Genomic DNA, 24,345 nt, shown 5'->3' on the forward strand with positions numbered 1-24,345 from the left:
AAAACACACAATTCCATATCATGATATACAAACGTGATTCACAACTATATATGGGTTAAAATACATCCTCCCAAAACTCCACAACTCTAGTAGTCTCTTTATAACTAAATTACTATTTAAAATGAGACAATACCAATGAATAATAAACATTTATGCAGCAATGAAAACTTAAATACAGAACCAAGGCATGTCTCAGCAAGATAGCAAGCAGTGTATGCAGAGATTTTGCTGACATTTTGGAATTAGAAGGGAAAACTCAAGGATTAGAAGGAATAGCATTTGTTCCTCTCTTAAGAACATGATGTGATGCAAAGGTCAGTCTGTCTGCTGCCACCTCCCTGACACCACTAGCATGTCTCCCTTTTCTGCTTTTATCCCTCAGGAACTGGTACAGTCACATTAGTCTGGCCTGACTAGCCTGATACGTCACCCTGTCTGCCAGAAAAATGCAGCATATCCTAAAATGCAGAGCAGGAGGCCAAATGCACCAAATCAGCAGTCATGCTATTGCTAAGAGAAGAGGTTATGAGGCCACAGTGTGCACCTAGACAGCACGGATGACCCAGTATTCTGGGGGAAAGAGGGGAAAGCTAGGATTCATTCAAAAAGACCGCTTTCCAGTGCATCACCCACCTTCTCCCAGGTTCAAATGCCTGCAGAGGAGGTTCATGATATGTAGGGCTATTTTCAAAATACACCACACGCCTACACAGCAACCTCTATATAATGTTAATCAGTTCAGTTTGCTGCTGCTGCAGCAGACCGTCTGCTTTGCTCACACCATAGTACTCTAACATACTATCTGCTTACACTGCTGTCAAGCACATTGGGGCATCAACAGGAGAGAGGCAATCTGATCCATGCCAAAAACGTTAGTTCACTAGCAAAAATAAAACAAGTGGAGGAACTTACATTTCTCCTCTCACAGTGGAAAGCAACATATTTAAAGAACCATACAGATGCACATTCAAGTGAAATCTAAATACCGCATATTAAAAATGAAGTGCTGTCTCTGATGACATGTATTTGCAGCCTAAAGACAAAAAATTCCATTTAGAATGAATTTCCTAGGTAGCCAGTTGCCTTCAAGGGTACAATCTAACTGATAATATATTCTCTGTACATTGCAGTTGAATATAGAACATGTCAACCTGCCCATCATCACACACAATCCCAACTACAACACACACACACACACACACACACACACACAAACTAACCACTTCCCCCATATACAAAATACACTCATCACAACTAGCAGCCCTTCCACCACCAGAGACAAGCACAGAACACACCCACCCAGTCAACACCCCTATAAATACAAATCACATACCCCAAATACACAGCACACCTGACAACCAACACCCCGCCACCACACCAACTAAAAAACCAAGATCACCTCCTGCCACTACCAAAAATAGCAACACCCCCACCAAACACCACCTCCCTACACATACACACACACCCCTCCCAAAACACCACACTTTTCTAACCTGTGTGTCAAATCCATTTTCTAGAGAGTTACTCTTCCTGGGGGGGAACCCATCCCCTGCATTCTCATGTCCATGAGGTGATTTGAGGGGGATCTGGCTGGAATACGATGGCTTGGTCACCTCCACCTTGTTCCCAAACTTCAGGTAACAGGGTTGCGGGATGGTCCTGGCCGTCGGGACATGCAGGATGGGAGCAGCGCTGTGTACGGGTTTAGGTAGTCCCGATTTCATTTTGGAGGCCACTAGGATGGCTGGCATTTTCTCTTTCTGCTTTCCTAACACGTTTCTGTCAGCAGCAGCAACAGTAGTAGCAGCAGCAGCCAGGGAGAGTGAAAAGGCAGGTTTGGGAAGCTGCTATGGTAAAACAGCACTGCTTAGGAATCTCCAAAAACTGCTTAGAAAATAACAGAATGAATGAAACAGACACTTAAGCCTAAATTATCTCAGTGTCTTGTGAGCCTTCCACCTGTTTCCTCTATTTTTATTTTAATTCTGAACCACTGTCCTCCTTCCACTCCTCTTCTGTTGCTACTGCTATTTAACTTGTTCTTCCCTTTTGATTGCTGACTCCTATAATTTTCTTTCTTGGAAATGGGAGACTTTTACTTCATTATCTTGTCACTGCATCTCCAAAGTGAGGCAGCCTTTTGGAATAAAAAAAGAACCTGCTGCAGCATATGCAGTGTGTGTGATAGAGAGAGAGAGCGAGCGGCGAGCAAGCAGGATTTCCAGCTTAAGATGTCTTTCTTCAGTCTTAGCCAAGAAGCAGATGTAGCTCAGTGTGTTAATGACTGATGCCCTTGGATACAAGCCTTAGAGAATCAAGCTTCTTAGTCTTAATATCTGTGAGCAGGACAATGATGCTAGAGCAGAAGGAGAAACGCCCATTGATGACATTTAAATAAAAAAAATGCCAGTGGCAACAAAATTTCCTAGCTCTTCCAGTGATGATCGTGAAACACGGAGTAAAAATTCAGCTGTCAAATAGGAGGGACAGCAGCCACCACCTCATTTTAAACATCGGCACTGACACAGGCTTCAGCACTACTGCTAATATATTGTGTGTGTTAGAGGCAGCCTGCTGTGCCTACACCAAAGAAGGCTACAGAGATTAGCTGGAGTAGGGGAAGGTTGCAATCTGACAGTACAGTGAAACAGTGCAGCCCTCTGATTGGTCCTCCCAACTCAAATCAGAAACAAAATATCTCTGCAAAAGAGGCGTGGCTTCAACTCCTGTGACTGGCAGGGAACCGTGTGACTGTGCTCAAGTACAAAGCAGGATCTGTAACAGCTCTGCAGCAGCACTCACAGCTGAGCTGTGCTAATGTTAAAGATGCACTAGAGTTTCCTACCCATATTTTTTTTAAAAAGCATTTTCAAATAAAAACACCTGCGACTGAATCATCAGTCAATTTTTACTCACGCCTCATTCAGGAAAAAAAACCCTGAAAAGGGTAAAGGAGTTTCTCTGAATAAGGGCTTACTAATTTAACCTGTCAGCAGTACTTTGCACATGTAGAGCACCTTGCATTTAAGGATCTCCAAGTGTAATGCTCTACCCTGATACATAGAGTACATGAGCTATTACAGCCCCAAACTGGGGAGCCTGGGCTCTCTAGCTCAAGTTGTATCATCTTATGCTTTATCTTTGGAGGTCTCCAGATCAATTCCTAGCAAGTTAGGCCAAGTTGATGGCCATCGGGCCAACAGTTGACAAAGGTTGTAAGGGATAATTAGTCCCATTTTACAGCAAGATACTGGAAGAGCTAAGCAACTTGCTCCAGGTCACATATGGGTAACTGGCATCATTAAAAATAAAACCCACCTCCTGTTCTAACCCCTATCCACAACACTTCCCACCTAACATTTGTATGTAAAACAATCCCTACAGACTGTCTCTTTGAACAGATAGCCTAAGCTCAGATCATATTAAACTGTGAAGTATTTTTGCAAGAGGTTTCATATCTAGTACCCAGTAGGTTATTTATAGACAAATACAAAGCCTTGACATGCTATCCTTGCAAACTCCTGTCTCTCCTGCTTAGCACTTGCTACTGACTCCATAATTAAAGTGAGTTATGTGATGCTTCTGTAATTTTGCACAAAGTCAACATGTTAAATATTTATTTTGATTTTGACACCCTGACCCTCAAATACACTGGCTCTGTGGGATGCTTTGCATTAACTCTAAGTGGGTAATTTTTTATCAGTAAATGTATTTTCCCTCTAGTCTCTTTATCCACTAATCTCAGATTACAAACTGCTCATCTTTATTCTTCCATCTCACTGAGATAGGCCTTCCAATGTTTTCTCTCCTGCCACAGCATGAAGCACAGCTTCTGGCTAGAAATTACTGTGAAGAAAAATTTAAGCATAAAACTTGACAACCAACGTCAGATTTATCACACTAAAGGAATGGCAATTGTGGGAACTAAAACTTATTTAATGCTACTAATTTTAGTTTTGTTGCAATATTCATAAGCTATTGAAGAAGCAGAAAAGGTAACATATCTTTATTTTTCGTCTTTTGCTTATGAGTTTGATTAGGTTCAGTGCATCTTCCCCCTATTTCATAGGATTCTGCCAATTTTCGGGGATCTGTCTGCATCCTGAAAAGCTAACTACCTACCTTGCAGATACAAAGAAATATACAAAATTAATTTGAGTAAAGAAAAATAAATACTTTCAGTGCTACTTTTTTAATGGCTATTGAATGTCATGTTTGTCGAAGATGGTAGATTGAATTCCCTAGTGAAGGAATCTTATATTTATTCCCAAGAATGGCCATGCTCATGGACAACAACAGGTCAAGTTTCCACAGAATACGCCCTATTGTCTCTATCTTTACCTACTGGAATAACTCTAGAATCCAATCCAGGTCTTCTGCTGAATGCCAGTTGTTTTGATGGTTTAATGATGTGGACACCTATCCACCAGGATCTAACCTGAATTCCATATAGGCAACTTAACAGCCAACAAATGGAAATACCTTACAGTCTCTGCTTCTGTTATGGGTCACATACGGACTAGGGACCTAAAAGTAGAAACGTCTATTATTAATCCCTTGTAATCTAGGCACCCTTTGTGTGTGTGTCTGTTGTTACTATTTTACCAGATCCAAATGATGCAACCCAATGTCACTGAGATACAGTGTCCTGCTGGCAAGACACAATGTCATCACGTCACAAAATGATGTCATAACATTTTAACACGTCACATTACAGGCTACATTTGCAAAGGTGGAGAATCTGAAGTTTTATCCCTCTGCCTTGAACCATCTTTGGAGATTATTAGTTATTTTCAGTTGTTCCTTAAGGCTTGGATTTTCAAATGTGCCTATTTACAACAGAAAGTCAATGGGAGTTGGGCATCTAACTCACTTAGCCTCCTTAGAAAAACAATTTAGGCTGGGATTTTCAATCACCCAATTTCAATACCTTGGTTAATTTCCAATACTAAAGAAAGAATAAACTATGATTAAAAGGCGATATTTCAGTAAAAATCATCCAAATCAAAAACCATGAACCTTATCTTCCCTGGAGATTGCCACATGTGTCAGACTGGCCCCTACCCATGCACACAAAGGGAAAAGGTGAAAGTGCAAGAAACCTTTTAACTCAATTCTCTTGTGCAGGGCCCATTCCAGCGTCCGTTCCATGTTTGTCTAGGCCCTCCTTCCCCTGCACAACACCCTTCTTAGTCCCCTCTTTCATTCCTACAGTCGTGATCATGGTCATCACCTGTTTGTGAAGATCCTTTGGGTGAATCTCCTACATGAGCCGAAAAACTAGGCAGTAAGTCAAAGGGCAGCTTCTCAAGGAGGGGAGTTAGGGAATGGAATGTCTGCCATTAACAGAGAATCATGGATGCCCCCTGGCTGCTGTGTGGTGTACTGAAGCAGTCTTCTAGGCAGCACTAGCCAAGAAGGGGATGATCAGGGCTTCTGGGAGCCCAAGAAGGTCTGCCACAAACTTAAATACCTTCCCTTCATAGCAAGAAGCCCCAGAGAGGGTGACAGGTAGAATTAACACTCCTGTGCTAGCTTCAGAGAATCTGTTCCTGAACACATGTAGTGTTTGTTTAATCTCTCTCACCCCAATGAGGTATGTACTGAATTTGGAGAAGCACCTAGACTCTGAGGCCACAGTCTTTAACTTGGAATTGCCAGACTTTCTAACTTTTGTAGTTTTGGACAAACCTACAGTATTCTAATAAGGGCTTCCCTTCTTTTTGCCCCTCTATTTGGAATTTGGAAAGAGCATGGTTTGGTGTCCAAAATCTCTGTGGGAACTATATCAGTTCCTGTACTTTGTGTATGCCTCCTGTGTGCTTCCTTTTATAGAATATGAGACGATTACATTCCTTTTAAAAAAACAACAAGCATAGCAATTCTCCTATAGTTTAAGCTTTAATAATTAACTTCACCTCCAGTGGCAACAACGGTGCTAGGATGACCTTACAATAAGTTACAGTAATTCATGTTATGACCAAGCTGCCTCTTCTGTGTATTTAAGGTGCAGGAGTGTTTTCTGTAGTAAGGAAAAATGGGTTATAATGGTTAAAACCTAACTCCCATATCATGAGGGGTCACACTGTGCAGATCCTCCACCACCTGAGGGCATGAGGACTATGTTTTACCATATGACTCATGACAGTAACAAAAATAATCTGTGGGGGGGACTCTGTATGAGGCCATAAATTAGACTGAAGATGGGCTATGGGTCAAACAATGCTGCTTTTCCAGTATAAATGTATGCTTCCCGTGTCAAAATTAATTGTCCTGACTTTGGCTTTTATTCATGCATTTCTAATGTTATGAAAAATGCTCTTAATTAAAGCTGGTTGACAAATTAGGGGGGTAATTTTCAGAAGAAATTCAAATATTGAAAATATTTGGCTGAAAAATGCAATATTTTAATTTGGAAATGTCACAATGGTTGATGGGAGTTGTCATTTGGGTGCCTCATGCTCTCATTCTTCTCTAGAGACGGAGTTCTCTGATTGGACTACATCTCCCATGATGCATGATGGTCTTCTCTCTTGCAGAGGGGAGCTGTCTTTGGCTATGGTATCTCCATAGAGGACAATGAGGACACAAGGCAACTGAGCTACAAATCCCATGAGGCACCGCAGCTGCATTTCCAAATCAAAATAGTGTAGCTTTTGGCTGAAGTATTTTGCTTTTCAGGCATCTGATTATTTGACATAAATAAATACATTTTCTGTGGGGGGAAAAAAAGACATTTTTAGTGAAAAATTTCACTTATCTGAAAACCCAATCTTCCAGTGAAAAATTTTTTGACTAGCCCTACTCTTAACATATAATGTTTGCAAAAATAAATCAGTGAACAGAAAAAAAAAAATCAAGTTTCCTACAGTGGATCCAACTGGACCCTAAGAAACCGAAAGAGACGTTATTTCTGTCAGACCTATGTAAAATTAATGTTTTGGGGCTCCCTCTGCTGCTGGTGCAGCATAGATTAACCAAGAAGCACCGTCCTCAGACTTGAGATGAAAGCAAACGCTGATGCTGGTGCACCAGGATGTTTCAGGCATAACAAGAAGCTTTATGATATGCAGTTGTTAAACACAAACAGCTGTGTTGATTTCAGCTCCATCCAAAAACACAAGGGTCACGGGTGTGGAGGGAATGACAATCAAAATCTGACATACATAAATGGACACAATGTGCAGGGATTTTATGTTCCTTTTTCATTCTCCTTATAGGACATTTTACAAACAGTGGGTCTGATTCTTCTCTCACCAGTGAAAATCGTCTTATTCAATGAAGGCAACAGATTTGCACCAGTGTAAGTGAAAGGGGAATCAGAAAAAGTAAAAATAAATAATAATAATAATAATTAATAATATTGCCTTGGCTAAGTGTGCTGATAATTCAGCAATGATGATTGAGCTTAACTCATTCACCAGGTTAAAGATACCATCATCAATATTTTCTTTTTCCTTGAGTCATTTATGGAACTCTCTCAAATCTCAGCCTAATCACTTAAGTCTGTGTAAAACTACCTAAAATGTCATCATCTGCCACCAAAATTGTTCCCGCAAAAGCTCTCTTTTCAAAATTTACAGTTGCCAGAAGACTAGTTTTCCTATGGACTGTAGGCAAAGTCATCCCTGGCATAATTCCATTAACTTCAGTGGAATTCTGCCAAGGCCTATTTTTGGCATGCAGGCATTTTTAATAGTTAAATCAATCTTTTGTCATATTATTTAAAAACCAAGGGCCTAATACCGCAAGTCATACTCATGAAAGAAGTCCCTTTGAAGTCCAGACTCATGTGAATAAGAATTGCTTCTATGAATAAGGGTTGCGGATCAAGCTCCAATTTTTTGCTATGATACTGAGGGAGGGAGCATGGCCCAGTTGTTAGAAAACAGGCATGTACATGAATTATCTGATCTGGCATCCTTATGTCTTGCACCAGGGAAATCAATCTTTGCATGGGAGTTCTCTGTATAGTGCTCAGAGGAAATTAGAAGACTGTGGATCTATTCCCAGCTCTGCCATTGAAGCTGCCTACACTACAGAATTTTGATCCTACCATCACCTTTGCAAACCCTTGGAATATTTTTGACACCTACCAGGCTGATTCTCCACCGCCTTGCACTTTGTGCAGTCATTCACACCTGTGCAAAATGACTGCTAAGTGGGTATGAACAAATAAATCATAATGGTGGCATTTTACATCATCTTTGCACAAGTGTAAATCGCTACACAAGATGCAAAGCAGGCCTATCATGTCTGCACACAAAACTTCTTGCAACAGCAAAAGCAGCACTGTAAAGGTATTGGCACCACCACTGCTCCGAGCAATACTCCTGACCATTGGATCCTATATGAGGCCATTCTCCACCTGGTAGTGCCTGTGAGGACAGTAACAGCAGGTATTGCAGTTGCATCCAAGCAACTGGTCCACCCAACACCATTCAACAATACCCTGAAATTTCCCTAAGCAATTTATCTGGTCATTTTTGATCTCTGTAGTCAGTGGAAATCCTGGAAATACTTTACTTGTACATGATGAGCGGCACAAATATTAGCTACCATGCCAAGCACCTTTTGACCAACAGCCACTTCTGTGATTTCACTGTTTTCCAGTCATTTTTGGACCCGTGATCATGTCTTCTCAGAAGATATCCCCAAATCATATTCCTAACAGGCTCCAGACAGACACCCAGGCACTTAACCAGACTCCGTGTTTGACCTTAAGGAAGTCAATTTCCCCATATGTAAAATAAGGTAACAGCACTTACCTCACAGGGGAGCTGTGAAGCTTTGTCCATTATTGCTTATACAGTACTTTGCGATCTGCAACGTCACAGAGATGTGAAGCATTTTTATAGCGACTCCATATTCTAACGGTATCCGGAATGACTATTTCAATACACCACTTTAGAATGATCCTTGCAAATCTCATCTTCCCAAAAGATACACATCTGGGTATTCTTGTCCTATGCACAGATGTGCCCTTCTTTCCTCTCCATTCACAGCACTAGTTTAAATGTTATTTTATGTCTGACATGACTTTGCCTCTAGCCTCCTCTGCTTGGGAAAGCTAAGAAAACATTGGTGACTAGGCTCACACTAACACACACACCACAGAAAGAAAGTGACAATGAGCCAAATATTAAACTACCTTTAACCCTAAGAACCCTCAGGATCAAGTCAAATCTGAGAGACAGGAACTGAAAAACTTGGATGCTCTCTCTTATCCTCCCTGTACTCCCTTTGCTGTTCTTCTTACCTCCACAGCTCTCCCTGAGAAATGTTGGAAGAGAACCCCATCCTCACGGGTTGATAATCTTGTTTCCCTGACAGTTTCTCTCAAACCTTGCCTTCCTCTGCTTATGTGCACCAAATCCAGCTGCTTTGTTGCCTGAGAGAGCAGTCAGGGCCTAGTGCTGGGAACATCTGGAAGACAGGCTAGGAAAAGGGGATCAACCTGGCAGAGAGAGGCAGCACTCATTTATACCAATCTAGCCCTAGAGCCAGAAACCCTCCCACATTAGCAACCCTAGAAGTATCAAATAAATCCCATCAAAATGGCCAGTCCTTAAAGTATAAGGATGCAGACATACCCTGTTTCCTAAAGATCAAAGCATCACCGACACCGTACAAGGAAAAAAATGAAGAGAAAAATTCTCAGCTGGCATAAATCAGCATAGCTCCACTGATGCCAATTTGATAAATTATAACATTTTTAGGGCCAGATTCTCAAAATCCCATTAAACTCTCAAGCACTGATTCTCTATTTCCTTTCCCAGAACTGCTGATTAGCAAGGAATTTTTGCTAAATAGAAGCTCTCTTGTCCATTCAGACAGTTCCTGCCCAGTTCATTCAATGATGCACAGCCCAGTGCTTGAGCCATCACAAATGCTTCCTGTTATACTTGCCAACTGGCGGCCAGATACTCGAGCACAATTAGCGGAGTCCCCCACATCCTGGACTTGCCAAGTGTACATCCTTCATGTTCCATAGCCAAGACTCAAACCCTGGACCTTCTTGATCAGTAGGTAACAGCTCTTCCGTAGGAGCCCCAAAAAAGGAACGCCTCCCCTAGCACAGCCACTGGGAGTTATGCTCAGCTGGAAGTTGCTTGCTGCACATCATACCGTTCCATGGTGATGAACTGCGATTTTACAAACATTGGATCGGTGAATGCTGAATGAAGCAGGAAAGTGGAGCAGGCTATTTAGAGAGAAATGTGTAGAAAGTCTCTCTCGAATACCTGGATAATCAACAATGATGGAAAAGGAAACAGAGAGCTTTATGGGCTTTATGCAAAAGATGTTGTTAGGACACTTGCCTGAGTGTCTCCAGAGCTCCTTTAAATAACACTGGATGATGCTGTAACTTTTACAGAAAATGAAAATGCAACTTCAAAAGACACTGGCCATGTAATTCCTGGACCCATTGAAGTAAATGAGAGTTTTGCCATTGATTTCAATGGGGCCAGGATTTCACTTAGAAACTTCAGTGGATTTACTCTGAATTTACATGCATGACATGAGCCTCTAGCTCACTGTCTCGGATGAATGTGATGGCACAGCCGGCCTGTAAAACAATTTTTGCCACCCTCTCTCCAAATGTAACCAACCCCTATCCATCATAATTATACTACCACGCCTGGTAGGGATTTCGGAGAGGGATGCACCCTAATGTATCTGACTCATTTTACTTGAAAATGCTTTGCTTGTACCTTTCAACATTTGTAATCAATTTACATTGGTTGAAGTTTTCAAGATCTCCTTGCAAAGAAAAGGGTTAGAAATTGTTTTTCAATGAAAGCTGGGTTGCATTCTTTTCTTTTTCTTTTTTCCAGTTCCACTTCCCCCAAATCAGGATGTTCACAGCTGTGGGCACTGCAGGGCCCAATGACCAGTTGCTTTCTGGATCTGAAGAATTGCCTTTTGTGCTCACTTATCTTTTACCTTTCCTGTTTCCCACTTGTGAATTGACAACTGATACCTCCACCCCCGCCCATTAAATAATGAAATAAAAAATGTGAAAACTAAGCACTCACAACCAAAGGCAATGTTATTGAGTAGTGTCTGTACAAATATTTTGCTGCATCTCAAACCAAAGGATGATATGATGATGGTTGACTGGTTTCCTCAACAGCTATGATTTTTAAACATTTAATCACAGTTTTGAAGGAGGGTGGCATATTATTCTACTCTGAGCCTTTTTGTCAATCTACATTTTGCCCATGATGCTGTGCTGAATTCATGGTGCTCAACATTTGGCTGCACAGACCTAGTGGATTACATTTGATCTTAAGCATCCCATCACATGACTTTTAACAATGGCAAAATGCCAACCGTAGCATTTAGAATCATAAAACCCACTCCTGTGATATGTCTGAGATGGAATATCCACAAGAGCTATCAATGCCAAAACATCCCACAAGTTTTGTATATTGTAATTTCCCCAAAGCAGATCTGACTAAAACATAATGCGTGTAAACAAACAGTTAAATGACACACACAGCACTGAAAGATCCAATTTTCTGTATTTACATTTCCTCCTGCAGTATTTGTAGGTGCACATTAGTTGTAGAAGACATACTTGCACTTGCACTGGACACCAACTCCTCTTATACAGAAAAGAGGGATCCTAATTTGATTGGGGGGGTGGGCGGTGGGAAGAGTCCTGCATCCTAGTGGCAAAAGTCCCAGCATTTTTTAGATTGATTTGGAGTTAGAAAAAAGTTTTTTTCAGTCCATTGAGCATCTAAATTAAGCTGCCTGGTCATGCTGGTCCACAATGAAAAGTACAGACCATGCATTACTGACTGGAACGGAATACTAAATCAATCATTCTGAAATAAATGTGAAACGTACGCAAGACGGCTTGTTAGAGGTCAAGACTAATTGTAGACTCTGCTCCACTCATGTCCAGGTTAGTACGCTGTGTTGGAATACACCCATGTCCACACCCTACACACAATTGTAATAAACTTTGTACAAGGTATGCCTTGTGAGCTATCATTTGAAAACTCATAACTTGCTGGTCAGTAATACAATAAAGTGCATATAGCAACATTATAGGTAAAGTTATGAACATAAACTAAAATCATGACTGAAGTACATTTTCCAGATAAGTCTAGAAGTGGTTAAACCAGTTTCTCAAAGACAAAGGGCAAGCTGATGCTCCAGCCCATTGTTAACCAAGCTAATGGGCCATTACCTATCCAGTGGCCAGTCTCTGGCAGTGAAAGGGGGTACGGACCTGCATCTTAGCAAAGCAGCAGCGTGGCATTTCCTTCTTCCAGCAGACTGCACGTCTCCTGGGTCTCAGCTGGAAATGCTTTTCAAAGAGTGACTAAAAACTATAGAAAGGAAAGGCAAACACCCCAAGACACCTCCTCTTTCTCCCTGCCCATCTCATTCTCGGCACCTGAAAAGACAAAGGGGACTCCGGGGGTGGAGTCCTGACCTGAAGAGTTTGGTCAGTAATGCTGCTGGAAGCATGTGGTGAGAAACTTTGCTTGAATCTAATACAGTTTGGTAAGTTAGGCACTAGAAGACATTTGATCTTTATTTTTCTTGTAACCATTTTTTGACTTATGCCTTATTGCTTGTACTCACTTAAAATCTGTCTCTTTGTAGTTTAATACATTTGTTTCATTGTTTTATCTGATCCATTGTATTTAAGTTAAAGTGTCTGGGTAGTTCTAAGATAATAAGCTGTTGTGTATATCCTTAAAGGACTAATGGATGACTATCCAGGAGAAGGCTGGGCAGTACAGGACATACATTTCTGGGGAGAAATCCAGGAATGGGAGTATATTTGGCTCACCCTGCTGTATAATCAAGGCTGGTGAGAGCCAAGGTGTGACTAGCAAGCTGCAGTGACACAAACAGATCTGGAAAGGACCTGTGTGTTGGAGGCTGTTTCTGAGCAGTCTAGGTTGGAGGCAGGCTACAGGAGCAAGACACTGCAAGGCACCCCAGGTTACAGGACACAGGTGACACAGTCCACCCCCCACTAGTCTGGATTGTACCCCAATAAGTCACCTAAAAAGGGACGTACTATTGATGCTACAAGAGCTGAATTTCAAAATTTCTTTTATCTTCTAAGAATTACTTTGAAGTAGATTCCTCCCCTCTCAAAAACAGATGGGTATTTAACTCAGTCTGAAATCTAATTGGCAAAACACAAAACCTACTGTTAACAATGTTCCACAATGATGTTTCTATCTATCTAGCAATCATACCAAATTCATCACTGAAGTATCTTTGCTATCTGATTGGATCACTAATACTGCTTTGAATCCCTTGCTTCCAGAGGAGCTTGATCCATACCAGAACCATCCATATCTCTCTTTTTTAGCAACAGAAAAGGGTTACGTAGTTGGAATCCACTGAAAAAGCAGTCAGTGAGAAACATATTAATAACCAGATGGAAGGGTGCAAGAGACGCTCTGTGAGAATGCACCAGTGTTATGGATCTAAAATATGCTATTCTAGTGGCATCAATAAATTAGGGTGTGAAATATATATAGGACATGTAAAAAATAATCTTTAAAGATATGTTATCTTGCATCAGTAATAGCACTCCTATAGGATTTGGACCAGAGGCTAAATTCTCCTCTTAGTATGTGACTTGGGTAATATTAATGGAAATTTCCCTCACTGTAACTAAAACGAGAGTCGGTCCTAGTAATTTTTTTGAGCTAACTGCAGTCACAGCCATACCTTACATGGCCACACACAGAGAAGCAAGGCCAGGATAAGAGAAGAATGGAAGAACTGTTGTGATCGGCGCAATCTATATGAGGGCTGAAGGACCAATCGATCAAGGTGGTGAACTGCAATTACAAAATGTTTATGTGAACAGGCATGATCTAGTGGTCTGAGCACAGGACAGAGAGACAGAAACTCCTGACTTCGAATCCTAGATCTGAAATGGACTCCAGCAATCACCTCGCTCAAGTTACTTAACCTTTCTCTGCCTGAGTTTCCCCATCTGTAGAGCTTGTATACATGGCACACTAACCTATCTCATGGTCTTGTTGTAAGGATTAATGTTTGTACAGCAATTTAAAGATGAAGTATTAAGAAGTATTATTATTAAAACTGAAATAATAATATTTACTGGGGAATAGCAGAGTTTTCTACCTTACATGCAACATTCCCCACAGACTGGCCTGCCAACCATTTGCCTTAGGATTCCCAACCAGAACAGAACCATTGTACATTGGGGTGTCATCATGCATAAATCCTTCCAAATATTTAGGCTTTGGGTCTGCAGTAAAATCTAATGCCCAGCTCAATCCAATTCAGTTGTGTTTGCTTAAAAAAAATAAAGTTGGGAATTAAGTGCTAAACATTCTGCATTTCTGTTTGGTGCTTTCTTTTCATCTTCAGACAGCTGCATCCACTTCCAAATTTTCCCTCCTAATTCCAATACTGTGTTATGAAAAAAACCACCTCTTTTGGACAGCGTCCTTGCTGGTACAATGAGAAAATAAGTATGGTGGAGCATGTGTGCGCGCTGTAAACTTAATAAAAATGTGATTGATGTTCAATTAGGCCTAAGAAAACTAGACCAGGATTTCTATGTAAACTGGAAAAGATTGGAGGCTATTCACAATACAGCATCACAATGTCATTTTAGATTTCTTTTACATTGTGCTGAACAAGCATTTTGAATTCAAAAGAGTAATTAGCATGCTGTATAAAAATTAGAGCATGGCAAATACCCAAGCTTTAACCTTGCATTAGAAAAATCAATAAGAATTCAGCACTATAAGCTCACTAGCACTGGCTACTCAAACATGGGAGTTCAGGGAGGTGATGTGGTGTGGTGTCTATATCACTGAAGTGTTACTGATAGGAAACTTGCAGCCCAGCTGGTAATATTTAGTTAAAGGAGTTCCAGGTTATTATTAGTATAGTGCTGGTAGAACTGCCCAACGCTTCCATTATAAGACCCATTATAAAGCTGGCCAACGCTTCCCATTATAAGACCCTGTCTTCAGCAGTTTATAACTCTGCCAAACTTTAATGGTGTTTTGCCATTAAAAAAAATGTGGTTACCTCTTCCTTGCAAAGTTCTAACATCTCTCATACTTGGGAGCAGGGAAGTGAAACTTGGCAGGCTGGTGGCCTTTGTGGAAGGGATGTGCTTTTCGCCATTCCTGTGAATAGCTGCCCAAATTTGGCCAAGTTATAACCAGATGGAGGTGTCTTTGAAAAAATCTGATTTCACACACACTCAGTAAAGACTTCTTAGTCTAGCAGCCAAAATAGTCAAAGATTCCATCCTCACTGAGCATGCTCCACCCCTCACGGCTCCTACGCATGAGCCAACCTCACAGAACTAAGCATGTTCCAGCCCAGTGCTACAGAGGAGAAGCTGGACTTTCCCTGCAATTGCTCCTCCTCGTGGCTCTGGGTGGGCTGGGGTCTGGACACTCGAGCTGAGAGCAGGGAGTTTGTCTCTTGTGCACTCTCAATGACCTCCCCTGCTGTCGCCTGACTCAAATTCCAAAAGGAAAAGACCCGGACCAGGGAGGAAGGAAAGAAGTAGATGGGACAAAGAACCAGGGGAGACTGGGAATGGAGGTGGGAGTGGGAAAAGAGAAACTGTGACTGGGAATTGGTGGCTATGGACTGTACTGCGAGTCGGGAGAGGGACATTAGGACTGGCTGGGCAAAGAGATTGTGACTGGGATATGAAGCCTGAGGAGCGGAGACTGGGAGTGGGCAGACATGGGGAAATAACATTGGGACAAGACCCCAGATGTGTGAAGAGTCTGGATTGTGACAGGGATAGGCTGGAAGGGACAGGGGAGAAGAGATCAAGCTTTGGGGAAACAGATAGAAGAGTTTGTGCTCCCTAGATCACACTTCCTTCTAGAGCCTGGGATGGAACCTAAGATTTCTAGTCTCACCATTCCTCTGCTGTCGGCAAATATCTGTGAAAACCACTGGCAAAGGGTGTGTCTCATCCCCCTCTAGTGCAGGTCCACATAGAGGATGACAATCTACTACTGTTATCAATTAGCTCAAGGGGCAGAGGACTGTGTACTCTACAGGTTCCAATCCTGATGATGAATCAGGCAAGTGTAACTATGATGCCACATAATGGAACTTCGGTTTTTCATTAAAAAAAACTAGGCAATTACACACACACAAATATATGTACCAGTATATGTGTTCAAATAACGTTAAAGATTCCAAAGTCAAGCACTCAAAAGTTAGGAAATGCCAGAACTAATTCAGCCCCCTTTACTGTATGACACAGTCTTTAATGACATGAACACATGCTGTTTTCCATGGGACCAGTGCCTCATTCAGTGTCCAGAATGGACGATGCTCAGTTAATAAATAGCTACTCATTATTTTGTTTTATTCTCATCGTTCAATGTGTGGCCTGATGCCCTATTTTACTGCATGTTATTCAAACTCTGCTCTGAATACAGAATTATTCATTTCCTCATAGGCTTTTCTATGGCATACATCACTATCAGTGCTTGACAATCATTCATTAATTTTCCTTCACAACTCTGTGAAGTATTATCCCCATTTTACAGATGATAATCTGAGGCAGAGAGAGATTAAGCTAAAAGGTCTCCATTAATTTTGAGCATCCTATTTGAGACACCTATGACCTGATTTTTCAGAGTACTTAGCTCTATATGGATTTCATATGTTCAAAACACAGCTCCCATTGACTTCACTTGAAGCTGTGAGAAGCCAGCATTTCTGCAAATCAGACCTCAGGGTCTCAAACTGAGAACCCAGAAACTGAGGTACTCTCTGAACACCTGTGAAAAGTCGGAACTCTGTGGCAGAAGCAGGGATAAACTCGTTCTTCAGGGAACCACTGACTTGCTTTAACCATGAGATCCTCCTCCTCTTCCTGCATTCCCCACTTGCCTCATTAACTAAACACCTTTCGACATTTGCAATAAATGTGGCAGGATCTTACAGACAACAGCTTCCTTTGATTCACAATCCTGATTCATCCTCAGAGCAGGTCCATCCTGTGCTCTTAATCAGGCAGGCGTCCTGTGGAAAAATTAGTATGTGATCATATAATTAAAGACTGCATCATAATACATACTCACAAGGGAGCTGAACAAAGGTAGCACTGGCAACCTTAATTCTGGCATTGCTTAACTTTTGAGTGTTGAGTTTGCAACTTATCTTTCTACATCTGTCTCCCTCCCCATTGTTTTCTTGTTCTCTGGTTTTGTCTGTATAAATGGGATGGCCTAGATCCTCAGCTGCTGTAAATCCGTGTACTTCCATTGATTTCAATTAAAACTGAGCATCTGGCCCTACTTTGGGGCAAGGTCTGTCTTTCTCTTTGTACAGTGAGACACCTAGCATGCTTTGGAGCACCGTATTAAATTATATACCAAAGCTAGATTAGCAGAACGTTAAGGATCTCATGCACTTTTTGAAAGTTTTGCTGGGTGCATGACAATCTATTATATACAAACACTAACAAAGACATGGCTGCCCTTTAGACTAGTCTGTCTAAAAATGCCAGTATGTAGCTGGAGTTCCCACCCTGCTCTAAAAAAAGTACACACATGCTATAGAGTCCAAACTTTCTACTTCCTGGGGCTGGGATTTATTATTAACTTCAGTAACAAAATAAAAATATAAAACTTAGTTTAAGTTTTCTCCACAAGCTTGGCTGTATTTAGGGTTTTCTCTGCAGATCCTGTTTGTCTCAGGGTTTTTCCTCCTCCTACCTGAAGCCAAGGAAGGGGGTGGGCTTCAGAGCCTGAATGTCTACACAGCTATTTTTAGCGCGGTAGCAGGAGCTCCGCAAGACCCCAGCTCTGAGACTCACTGCCGTGGGCTGCTGCTTGCAGTGTAGATGTACCGTATACGTCACGATAGCATGGGGAAGCTCTGCTGCTATTGATTCTGTTCAGTGCTTAAGTAAGAGGCCTTATTCTCTGGGGTTGGTCAATCTGGCAATTTTCAACAGCCTAAATTCACTGCAGTAAAAAAGAATGTTTTAAAAAAAAATCACCTCTCCATTAGCAAGATTTTTTTTAAACAGCTACTATTTTTAACGTGGTTCACAAAAAATAGCGTATTAGTAACTTCCTGATCTATACAGCAGACATCGACCCTCCAGGCTGGCCCATAAACAAAGGTGTTTTGACATACCAGGGAGAACTATGCAAACTGATGATGTGGTAGCTAAACAAAACAACCATGTTAATTTAATCTCTGTACAAAGCACAGCAGGGGAGAGGTTGGAAGTGGGGCAGGGAATTAAAGTTTGCCAAGTGGAAAAAGACAAAATCATTAGGGAAAAAATATTGTCAGGCTTCTGGGAGGGAATTGTAGCCATTGAAGAATAAAAACAAAAATATAAAGTTATAAAAACAAACGTTAACAGCTGTCTCTTTTCATGTGGAAATCTGCGTTGATTGGATGCGTTCTGTTTAAAGCACAGCTGAAGCACAGACAAATAAGGTGAAAATTAGGGAGGATCATGGAGGTAATTCTGATGAGGGCAGGAAAAAACATGACAATTTATGGTTTATTTTTCTTTTAACCCTTGGTGTTTTGAGTTCCTGCCCCAAATTTAGGACAGTGGAAAAGTTCAAGTTTCAAATGTCACTAGATAACCCTCCCAGCTGCCTGATCTGAAACAGCATAATAAATATATCCTCTTTCCCCTATTTCAACAGGTATAAATCAAAAGCAAAAAGGGCAGAAGTTTCAAATAAAGTCTGAAGCTGTGAATGTGCTAGGAGCTGTGCTAGAAGCAGATAACTGAGGCAAAGAAAATTAATCTCTCTCTCTAATGATGTGGAAGCAAATCCAGTAGCTAAGGACATTGGTTGATTGGTGAAAACAGCCCTGAGAAACAAAGAGCCAGGATATTAAAACAATCTTTCATCCCCATACAAAATAACTAATGGAGTCACATACAAAAAGAATCACCATAAAGCAAGGTTGGAAACTGTCCCAGAAGTCTTACATTTCAGCTCCATCACGGTTTAGAGTTCATGATACGCAGGGGTCTGAACATAGCACCAAGCAATTTTATTAGAATATAATCAAGACAATTAGAGCTCTCAGGTCTGACCTGAAAACTCATTCAATGAAATCTAGTAAGGCTGCAGTAACAGCCCCTGTACTAAGGGTGATAAGAGTATTGCTCCATAATATGTCAATATGAAAGGATCCCTTTGTGCCAAGAGGCCAACAAGAGAGCCCACTTGAGGACAAACATTACCTTACACACTATAAATACATGAAAATAAGATTATAGACAACTGTTGTGACAGCAGTTAGCTTTCCCTGTCAATCCTGCCCTAGTACCATGGCTAGATTATTAGCACAGTACAGACTAAGAAGGAAGAATGATCACTTCTAAACTTCCTCTACCAATAGGTGTTCCTTTGCACATCTCACCTCCAAGTATTTCCCTCACCTTGACCTGGTTTAGTTTTTGAAATCTGACGCAAAGTAACGTATTTCTGTCTACCCAAGCTGTTTGTGAGTTGACGCAGTGCAATTCGGATATCATTTAATACATATTCTTGAAACTTAAATCATAAATCATAAAAAATATTATCAGTGGTAAAATTAATTCAAAGCCATATTTCCAGTGTCTCCTCTAGTAATGGTGACTGGTCCATGCATTTGAGCAATTCTTTCCTGTAACACATACTACTCATCCTTTACTTTTCTCCATATACTAAGCACTTCATAGCAGAATTATATATCTGCCTTTACCACTCCCATTTATTTTAATGGGAGCTACACAAACTCTAGGAGGGGAAAACTGACCCCTTTATATTTTTGGAGGATTTTACAATATTATTCTTACCTTGATATGTCCAATTGTAATTTTTCTTTTCATTTTATACAACAAACTCTTATCTCAGTCATGAGTGGAGGTGGAAGACTTCTGTCAGCTAAATAGTAATGGTCATATCGTATGGGAGGTGCTCTCTGATCACAAAACAACATACAAGCAAAAGGTCCAGTTACTTCAGTGTACCAGAAAATAAGTTTGTTGAACAGCCTAAAATACACTGTGTGCACCTTTGAGACAGGGAAAAAGTCATAAAGGGAAAGAAGGAGCAAATATTCTCATCAGAATGAGCTATACCAGCTTCTGAGAGTCACAGATGAGCTCAGCTAAGTAGAATTCTTTTTTAAAAGAGCGGGAGAAGCAGGGAAAGAGAGCAGTATGAATGGCCCCCAGATTTATACTATGGGGTCTACAGAAAATCTGTTGTACAGTTTTGCATTGCTATCTATCCTTTTACACAAGGTACTCAAAATACTCTACATATTTTGAGTATCCTCTGCAATAATGATTAGTACTTTTATACCCATTCTGAAAGATGTATTAAATGGAGGTACAGAGAAGGGTTACATTGTGGGATGCTGCTGCGGTGACAAGACGACTTTCACATTTTGCCCCAGCTATGAAAAGACAGGCCTCAGTTGCAGTCTTTGTACTACTCAGGAGATCACAAAGTGATGTGAAGTTTGAGGAGCAGGCACAGCCACCGGCACAGAGCATTGTTCTGCAGAGCTAGCTGTGTGTACCAAAGGAAGAAGGCTGTCCATCATGTGAAGCCATATGGATTAATGCACTACTGGAAGGTGCATAGACGCTATGATGATGAACACGGTATAAGATCCTATGTAGGATAGAACAGGATAGAATCCTAAGGGACGTGCTCCCTGTCAGGGAGATAAGGGAGAGAGACTGCACTGCCCTGAAGCACAACCCCCTTGGGAACTCTCTTTGCCTCAGCTCAGTGCTATAACTTTCAGGATGTGTGCTAATCACACTCTAGCCCCAAATGACTTGGCCAAATTCATCCAGTGAGCCAGTAGAATATCAGAAACAGAACCCAGGATTCCTGCCATCCAGTCACCTTCTCTAACTGCCAAATTACACTCCTGATAATATATTTTACTGGACCAACTGCAGCTAGGGGAAAGGACAAGCTTTCAAGCTCAACAGAGCTCTTCTTCAGGTCTGGAGAAGGAAACTAGAGTGTCCAAGCTAAATACAAAATGGGACAAATTGTTAAGCATAAGGGGTTCACACAGGATGCGGGAGACCACACGATGTGGATAAATTGGGCAATGAGTTGGAGGGGATTTCTGAGTGTTGTCCTTTGTCTTGTAGATATTCAGGGAGGCCATTGTCTACAAGATGATAACAATGCTCAGAAATCCACCCCAAATGCATCGCCAAACTCATCCATAACAACTTTACATTTAACACAAACACTTTGCCCAAATTGTGGGAACAGGCATGGGTACATGGATGGCTCCCCAATATGCCAATCTCTTCATGGGCCACCTAGAGGAAGAATTTCTGGGAAAATATACCATAAAATCAGTGATGCTTGAGATACACTGATGGTATTTTCATCCTCTGGACAGACAACCTAAACTCCTTCAGATTTCCACCACAACTTCAACCACCATCACCCATGCATCAAACTCTCTAGTATACTCCCACACCAGTATCAAGTTCCACAATGAGCTTCAACAATGGAACCCTAAACACAACTACATACAAGAAACCCACCCAATCACCACATTTACCTCTACAGATCCAGTAACTACACCAAAGACACAAAAATATCTATTGTTTATAGCCAGACACTCAGATACCACAGAATATGCTTCAAATAGAAAGTCTAGGAAATGAACCTTAACACAATTAACCAAAAAAGGACACACTTCACCAAAAAAAGGACACTACACCAAAGAAACAGATCACATCATGGAACGGGACACCCAAATACCCCAGAAGAACCGGATTCAACACAGAAAAAAGAAAAACGGCCACGGTCCGCAAATCTTTACTTCTCATGTACTACCCCACACGGGGTATCACCAACAATACAACCCGTACTTGATGGGGACCACATCCTGAGACAAATCTTTCCTGAACCCACTCTTCTGGCCTCACCAAGCTCATCATCAGAAGCAAGTTCCCTGTAGGCCAGGACACACCAACTCAAAAGTGACACCAAACCCTGCCAGATCAACAGATGCAAAACCTGCAAACTTGTCTCCACCGCTATGACGATCAATACCCCCCCCAAACACAACTTTCAAGATCCATGGGTACGACACATGCCTATCACAACATGTTCATCAAATGCCCCAACATCATCTACGTGGGTGAAAATAGACAGTTACTACACTCTCATGAACTCACACAGAAAAATGATAAAAGACAAAAACCACCACCTCACTTTTGGGTAGACACTTTTCGAAAAGCTATCATCTATATCTGACCTCTCAGTCTTCATCCTCAAAGGAAACCTGCACAAAAACTTTAAAAGATTAGCTTAATTACTGCCTCCTGGAGCAGCTAATCCTAGAACCCACATGAGGAGAGGCAATTTTTGATTTAGTCCTAGGTGAAGCACAGGATCTGGTCCAAGAGGTGAGTATAGCTGAACTGCTCTGTAATAGGAACCAAAATATATTTAAATTTAACATTCTTGGGGTGGGGGCAGGGAAAAGATACCAAAGAAACCCATCACAGTAGCATTTAACTTCAAAAAAGGAAACTACAACAAAAGGAGGAAGCTAGTTAGACAGACATTAAAAGGAATAGTTACAAGAGCAAAATGCCTGCAAACTGCATGGAAATTATTTAAAAACACTATAATAAAGGCTCAAACTAAATGTATACTCCCAAATTAAAAAAACAGTAAGAAGACCAAAAAAATAATCCCTTCATGATTAAACAGCAAAGAGGCACTAGAACCAAACAGGCATCCTTTAAAAAATGGAAGTTAAATCCTACTGAGGAAAATAGAAAGGAACATTAACTCTGGCAAATCAAATGTAAAAGTATAATTAGGCAGGTCAAAAAAGAATTTCAGGAGCAACTAGCAAAAGACAAAAACTAACAACAATTTTTTTAAAGAACATTAGAAGCAGGAATCCTGCCAAACAATCACTAGACGATCAAGGTGCTAAAAGGAGCACTCAAAGCTGACAAGCTTTGCATCAGTCTTCACTGCAGAGGATGTGAGGGAAATTCCCTCACCTGAGCCATTCTTTTTTTGTGACAAATCTGAGGAACTATCCTAGATTGAAGCATCAATAAAGGAGGTTTTGGAACAAATTAATAATTGAAACACCCAAGAGTTCTGAGGAAACTCAAATATTAAACTACACAACTGTTAACTGTGGTATGTAACCTATCACTTACATCAGCCTCTGTACCAGATAGCTGGAGAATAGCTAATGTGACACCGAAAAAAGCCTCCAGAGGCAATCCTGGCAAATACAGGCAAGTAAGCCTAATGTCACTAACAGGCAAATTGGTTGAAACTATAGTAAAAAACAAAATGATCAGAACCCTAGATGAACACAATATGTTGGGGGAAGAGTCAACGGCATTTGTAAAAGGAAATCTTGCCTCGCCACCCTATTAGACTTCTTTGAGGGTATCAACAATCATCTAGACAAGGGTGATCTCATTGATATAATGCACTTGGACTTTCAGAAAGCCTTTGACAAGGTCCCTCTCCAAAGGTTCTTAAACAAAGTAGGTAGTGATGGGATAAGATGAAAGGTCCTCTCGTGATCAGTAACTGGTTAAAAGATAAGAAACAAAGGATAGAAATAAATTTCATGTTCCACAGTGGAGAGAGATAAATAGCAGGATCTGTCCTGGGACCTGTGCTGTTCCACATATTCATAAAATGAGCTGAAACAGGGGTAAACAGTGAAGTGGCAAAGTTTGCAGATGACACAAAATTACTCTAGATAGTTAAGTCCAAAACTGACTGAAGAGTTAGTAACAAAGGGATCTTACTAAACTGGGAGACTGGGCAACAAAACAGCAGATGAAATGCAATGTTGATAAGTGCAAAGTAATGCACATGGGAAAAGATAATCCCAACTATACATACAAAATGAGGAGGTCCAATTAGCTGCTGTTACCGCTCAAGAAAGAGATCTTAGAATCATCATGAATAGTTTTCTGAGAACATCTGCTCAATGTGCAGCAGCAGTCAAAAAAGCTAACAATGTTAGAAACCATTATTAAAGAGAACAGATAAAAAGGACAGAAAATATCATAATTACATCATAAAAATCCATATGCCCACACCTTGAACACTGTGTGCAGTTCTGGTCACCCCTTCTCAAAAAAGATGTATTAGAATTGAAGGACAAACAAAGAAAATTATAAGAGGTATGGAACAGCTTCCATAAGAGGAGAGATTAAAAAGACTGTTCAGTTTAGAAAAGAGATGATTAAGGGGGGATATGATAGAAGTCTATAAAATCATGAGTGGTGTGGAGAAAGTGAATGAGGAAGTGTTATTTACCGCT

The 24,345-nt window shown here is 40.9% G+C and overlaps 1 protein-coding gene across 14 annotated transcripts in view; it reads right to left on the reverse strand.

Moving 5' to 3' along the window:
* NAV2 (neuron navigator 2) overlaps positions 1-24,345 on the reverse strand; it is a 664,394-nt gene that overhangs the window by 345,917 nt on the left and 294,132 nt on the right. For 5 of the 14 annotated variants that reach the window (XM_065592592.1, XM_065592591.1, XM_008172439.4 and 2 more), the window contains exon 1: positions 1,494-2,605. The exons of 4 other annotated variants lie outside the window; for them this stretch is intronic. In XM_065592592.1, the coding sequence (XP_065448664.1) occupies positions 1,494-1,751 (258 nt within the window). In that variant the 5' untranslated portion in view covers positions 1,752-2,605. Of the gene's footprint in view, positions 1-1,493; positions 2,667-24,345 lie in introns of those variants that run through there. 5 more of the 14 variants (XM_005305344.5, XM_005305342.5, XM_065592581.1 and 2 more) reach the window with 3 other exon arrangements.

The sequence above is a fragment of the Chrysemys picta genome, chromosome 4, assembly GCF_011386835.1.
Source record: "Chrysemys picta bellii isolate R12L10 chromosome 4, ASM1138683v2, whole genome shotgun sequence".
In the NCBI taxonomy this organism is placed as follows: domain Eukaryota; kingdom Metazoa; phylum Chordata; order Testudines; family Emydidae; genus Chrysemys; species Chrysemys picta.